Here is a 6000-nt window from a genome sequence, read left to right as displayed (position 1 = left end):
TTCCCGTGTTTTTCAGATGAAGTGTAGACTCGCCTTTGCATGTGTTTCTAACGGGTGCCATTAGCGGGGCAGGATACGCTCTTTTCGCAAACACCTGGTGTCATCACTATTTTATAGTGATTCGTAAACACATGCTCATGATATGATCGGAAAGGGATTTTGTATTACATTTATTTATATGTACAGGTTCAAATATGGTGATCGTTGTGGGTTTCGATTGATGAATGTAGATCGTATGTGCGGAAACTGATTTTTGATGTCTCTCAAGAAAAGAACAGTGTGAAAGTGCTTCTTCCTAATATCCTTCAATGCCACTGATGTCGATTGCATTATTAATTTGATTAATGTTGGTGTCCTTTCTTTCAATATATGTAGCGACCGCCTCGAGTGTTCGCCCGGGTAGCGGAAGGTCCGGGGTTCGAGCCCCGTCCTCGTCATACCAAAAGACGTTAAAAGATGGTACTTGTTGTTACCCTGTGTGATGCTCGGCATTAAGGGGCAAAAACAAGGACTGGTCGGCTCGGAGTCTTTTATACTGCACGTCGCTATATAAGGGCAATAATCGTGGTCGCGACGTTAAACACAATTTCACCTCACCTCATCTAAAATATGTTGCAATTGAACTGTTTTTAGTTGTGTGACTATGGCCTTTCAAACTGTATGACAATAGACATATTACTCCTTCGCACAATGCAATTCCATCCATCTTGTAGGAGTGAGTGAGTGAGTGAGTGAGTTGGGTTTAACGCCGCTTTTAACATTATTCCAGTTATATCACGGCGTGTCAGCTTAATGTGGGAGGAAAGCCCGACATGATGCTGACAAACCTAGAAACATAATTGGGGCGAACCGGGATTCGAACCCACAATCATAGATTTCTGGCGTGTCGAAGGGACGCAACTCTGCACAGCGAATCGCGGCGCTTTAGACGACTGGGCCACCCGTGCCCCCCATCTTGTAGGAACTGATACATGTGACGACGAAGTTGTTCAGCATTGTTCGCTTTCTCATGTGATGCCATTTCCTTGTCTGATATGTAACTCCCAGAGACTGGATGCGCTCAGCTGGCATCATAGAAATATTAACTATTTGATGGAGATTCACATTACGGAGTATCGCTACATGTTTAGATTTTGTGATCTTTATGTAATGAGATATGTCACGATGTGTCATATGTACTGTGTATTAAGTAGTAAGGGTTCAACCATGTGTCATGTGCCACATCCCATTACCCCAAATCGCTTGCATCACAGAATACAAGCATCAGAAAATGCACAGGTTCGTTCTGAGCAGAATTGAAATAAAAAGTAAATGTGCATCTAGTTTCGCACGTTCAATTTAAAAATGCCGATTCTATTTTTATAAGATCTTATTCATCAATGAACCATTGTGAGGTCATACGTGTCGTCTACAGCAGGAGAGACATGAAGAGATCAGATTCGCCACTTTTGTGGTGATTACTATGCCAGTGTTCGTTAGTATCACCAGCGGTTATTAGTTTCACCAGTGCTCGTTCGTTTCACCAGTGCTCGTTAATTTCACCAGTGCTCGTTAGTTTCACCAGTGCTCGTTAGTTTCACCAGTGATCGTAAGTTTCACCTGTGCACTAGTTTCACCAGTGCTCGTAAGTATCACCAGCGGTTATTAGTTTCACCAGTGCTCGTTCGTTTCACCAGTGCTCGTTAGTTTCACCAGTGCTCGTTAGTTTCACCTGTGCTCTTTAGTTTCACCAGTGGTCGTTAGTTTCACCAGTGATCGTTAGTTTCACCAGTGATCGTGGATTTCACCTGCGTTCATGGGTTTCACCAAAGCGATAGATTCTTACGACCGACAGGCCAACAATATGACAGCACTTTTGATAAAACTTAAATACTTTTGTAATATGTTTCGATTGAGGTGTTAGAAAAACAAAATGAATCATTGAATGAAATGTGGGTACCTGAATGATTGTTATCTGAATATCTTCATGTTACCTACACGCTTGCGTACCAAACTCATGCGTCACTTCCATCAGTGTGTATTGAATCACAACGATTACAAAGACGATGATCAATCCTGACTTTCCGTGATATCCATCTCTTGTTGGTAAGGAACAGAATGCAATTTCGTTGTACAAACGTGCGCCACTTTATACACTCCCACTATGTACCTGCATTACCCAATAACTGCAAAAGGGGCGGTCGGGTAGCCTAGTGGTTAAAGCGTTCGCTCCTCACGCCGAAGACCCGGGTTCGATTCCCGACATGGGTACAATGTGTGAAGCCCAATATCTGGTGTTCCCCGCCGTAATACTGCTGGAATATTGCAAAAAGCGGCGTAAAACCACACTCACTCACTCACTCAACAACTGCATAACTAGGCCTAAGTGAGGGAGTTGGGTTTACCGTCGCTTTGAACAACATTTGAGTCAAATATCACAGGTAGTCAACTTAATGTGGGAGAAAAGTGCAAGGGGACGCAGGTCTGGACTCCAATCACTTTGACCATGAAATGATACGGTGCTGAAGAAACAAAGCAGAACAAGGGACGCAACTGTGAACAGAGAGCTGCGGTACCTTCCACCGCTGGGCCACCCGTGTCATTCGCTACCAGGTTATAACAATAACGACACAAGACATTACATATGATGTTTATTGCAGTTATAGCAAAGCTTTAAAACAACTAAAAATATAAATTGTCAATGCAAGCAAATAACCATCCTACATTCTCTGCCACACAAATTACACTTGGCGTAAAGGGCAAAAAGCTACTGAAATTATATGAATGGACCACTGATAATCAGTGATGACACCAGGTGATGATGACACCAAGGCATCCTTTCTGATTAGACGGCATGATCTTGTTGAATACACCTGACAGGGACTCAGTCTCTCTACATACGCTTAAGCAGATCGGCTCGTCCATACTTGTCTGACAGTTTGTATCAATGAAATAGGCGGCTTATTTTACGAGTTTACAATGATGGACCTCGAAAGTGATTAGCATTTCAATCGTATTGACAATCGTTTTTTATTATTCACAAATACGAATACCGCAGATGGTAAGATTATAAGACTACTAATCATGCTTAATATTTTACTTTGAATGATGTGTCATAAATTGTTAAATTCGATGTAACCCTTCAAAAGTCTAGTATCAGTAAGTAAACCCGACAAAGTCTCGCCACCGCCAAAACAACATGGATGATAGAAATTGCGATCATTGACTTCCTTAACGTTCAATGCGACATTGGTGAGTTTCGGAGTTGCATCCCACTGTGTATTCAAATGCTCTGTATATGTCTAGGTGAACAGGCGTAGTGATTCGGGGAAAGATATGTAAAAATGCATCATTATATTTATGAGAATTCTCTAAAAAGCAGGTAAATGTTTAGTTTAAGCAGTTAATTTGGGCACAGTTGCAAAGGCTGTTGAAACAATTTACAGTTAGGTTTCGACACCTGTTGTGTGGGATCGGTTGCGGCGTTTCCACCGGATCACCATGACAACAGCAGCCATCACCATGGCAACTGCAGCAATGACCATGACAATTGCTGGGACAGTTCCCACAGAGCTGGAGTCCTTTCTGTCAGTTCGTCCTGCAACCTGGAAATCTGAAAATGAAGACGCATGTCAAACATTTGGTGTTGCTTCATTTCGTACGTGAATCTGCACTGTTTTTTGCTGGTTATTGGGATAAAAAAAATAGCACAAAGACGTTAGTCTTGTTCATATCAATCAAACATATAGAATTTGAAATATAGAACATAGGGAAAGCCAATTTCATTGTTGGATATTTTCGCATGCATTCGCCTTCCATACTTACAGAAAATATATTCAAACCTACCATGTTTGCAGTTATTATATAGCGTAGATAAAAATATATTTTCATTTTATTATGTTCAGACTAAAAAAATTAAAATGCAGCAAAGAGGGTTTGCGTGGCACAGTCAGGCTAGTTAGGCTCATCATCAACTTAGGGTCATATTGTTGTTGTTTGTTTTTTAATATTATTATTACTACTACTACTACTACTACTACTACTACTACTACTACTACTACTACTACTATTACTACTACAACAACAAGGCAGTTTCTTTTCACTCCAATACCGAACACAAAATGACAAAGAAAACGGTTCTCCAACATGAGATATAACCTTTATATAACTACCTGCATTCCGTTTCTCTCTAAAGGTAAGTGGTCCCTGGAAGATGTGGAGGTCATGATCTTTTCTGTCATCTGACACATCCCGACCTTGGCGATTTAGGGAGGAGCAGTCCCGACGACATCTCTGATCGTAGTCTGTGCCGTTGCATACTCGGACGTAGCAGAAGATGTATACATCCCGATTGTTGCGGACAAATTCAAATGTCCGGAACCGGAAGTGAACATGTTTCTGGGAGGAGGTGTACTCGAAAGCAACGGTCTGGTCAGCAGGACATCTACATAAAAAAGGTGTACAATGTTGAACCATAAACCAAAATCGATGTTAAAAGGTCTGCTTTCATCGAGCATATTAATGCGCAATATAGTCACAGTAAGTGTTTCTTTGTCGAGTTAAAAGTGCAGATATCTAAAACAGGTTACAGTAAGGAAAACGGATCCTTTCCTACAGAAGTCATATGAGCTACCAATACATATTTATTTAATGTTAAATATCTCAATTGTGGCATTGACTGATAGGCTGCATTTATCATTTTAGATACACGTGTAGCGGAGTTCGATATACTAGATCACCATAGTAACAAAGCATAATCTTAAGATTCAATCATGTTTCCTGACCATAGATCTGGTGTCACGTACCCATCTCTGATAAGGTAGTACTGGTTATAATAATCGTAAGGATTTACAGATGGTTTAGCCACGCAGTTCTGAAGCGATATCTTGAGGTCAGAGTCATCGGACTCCAGCCCGACGTCCACGTATACATCCTGATTCAGGCCAATATATATGGGATAGGACGTGATTCTGTAACTCAAGCTTGGATCCCTGTAGAAGTCCATATGCATCGAAAAGTTTCCTGAGCCTCGTGCAACCAGCTCATGTTCATGTTGAGGCCTGAAGTGTCCGACTATTGACACATCCCTGTTAAGGTGACATTCTAAGGATATATCCTTCGAGTTGAACCTCGTGATGATTGGTCCCGTAGTGGTGCTGCCGTAGTATCCTCTACTCTGTGTCAAGATCTTGTTCTTGTACACTATGTCAGATCCAGTTTCCTTGAAAACAAAGTAAATAATTGAAGTATGTTATTGTCACAACCCACATGTGTGGCTTTACGTGGTAGGGCTGAAAATAAACCATGAGCGATAACTTGTGTAATCGATGCAATCTATAGATGTATCGACTGAATCCTTCCCTCCTAGACCATTCCAATGTGCCCCAGATGCAACTGTCTGGCCTGTGTGTGTGTGTGTGTGTGTGTGTGTGTGTGTGTGTTTGTGTGTGTGTGTGTGTGTGTGTGTGTGTGTGTGTGTGTGTGTGTGTGTGTGTGTGTGTGTGTGTGTGTGTGTGTGTGTGTGTGTTTGTTTGTGTTTTTGTGTGTTTCCTTGACCATTCATATCTTTCCTGGGCATGTTGGGACTAAAGAGGCGTAGATTACTTTCAATGTTTCCGGGATCATACATTATGAGCAAGGGTCGAGGTCATTGAGTTAGCAAAAGGACGTTTGTGTAGTATATCGTCGACGTTAGGGAAAAACGATATTTTAACTAATAAATATTTAGGTTGTCAAGGTCGTGGGCAGTGGTGATAGAATGACGCCCTCCAGTTCTCTGTGACGTAATTGCCAATTACCTCGTGAACACGTGGTCAATTAATACAGGGTAAAAATTAATCACAACAAACTACTGATTTGTATTAGCCATGGTTTAGATCAGATCACTTCCGGTATGATGTAGAATGAATTCAACCAAATGGGTTTCATGGCGTTATTTAGGTGAGTGTGTGTCGCCAATGAATCATGTTGTTATTTACACATATTCAATCTATATCTACGTATCTCATCAGAATAGATTTA

At 41.2% G+C, this 6000-nt stretch overlaps 1 protein-coding gene across 1 annotated transcript in view; it reads right to left on the bottom strand.

The window, feature by feature from the left end:
• Positions 1 to 2613: 2613 nt before the first annotated feature.
• LOC124133416 (cadherin-related family member 1-like) overlaps positions 2614 to 6000 on the bottom strand; it is a 62774-nt gene continuing 59387 nt past the window's right edge. Inside the window, exons 18-20 of the mRNA XM_048401020.1 lie at positions 4785 to 5200; positions 4152 to 4423; positions 2614 to 3592 (exon numbers count right to left, since the gene is read on the bottom strand). Coding sequence (XP_048256977.1) covers positions 3426 to 3592; positions 4152 to 4423; positions 4785 to 5200 — 855 coding nt within the window. The 3' untranslated portion in view covers positions 2614 to 3425. The remainder of the gene's footprint in view (positions 3593 to 4151; positions 4424 to 4784; positions 5201 to 6000) is intronic.

This window comes from Haliotis rufescens, unplaced genomic scaffold (assembly GCF_023055435.1).
Source record: "Haliotis rufescens isolate VD_foot unplaced genomic scaffold, xgHalRufe1.0.p SCAF_20, whole genome shotgun sequence".
NCBI classification, from domain to species: Eukaryota; Metazoa; Mollusca; class Gastropoda; order Lepetellida; family Haliotidae; genus Haliotis; species Haliotis rufescens.
This window is presented reverse-complemented; position numbering and strand designations above follow the sequence as displayed.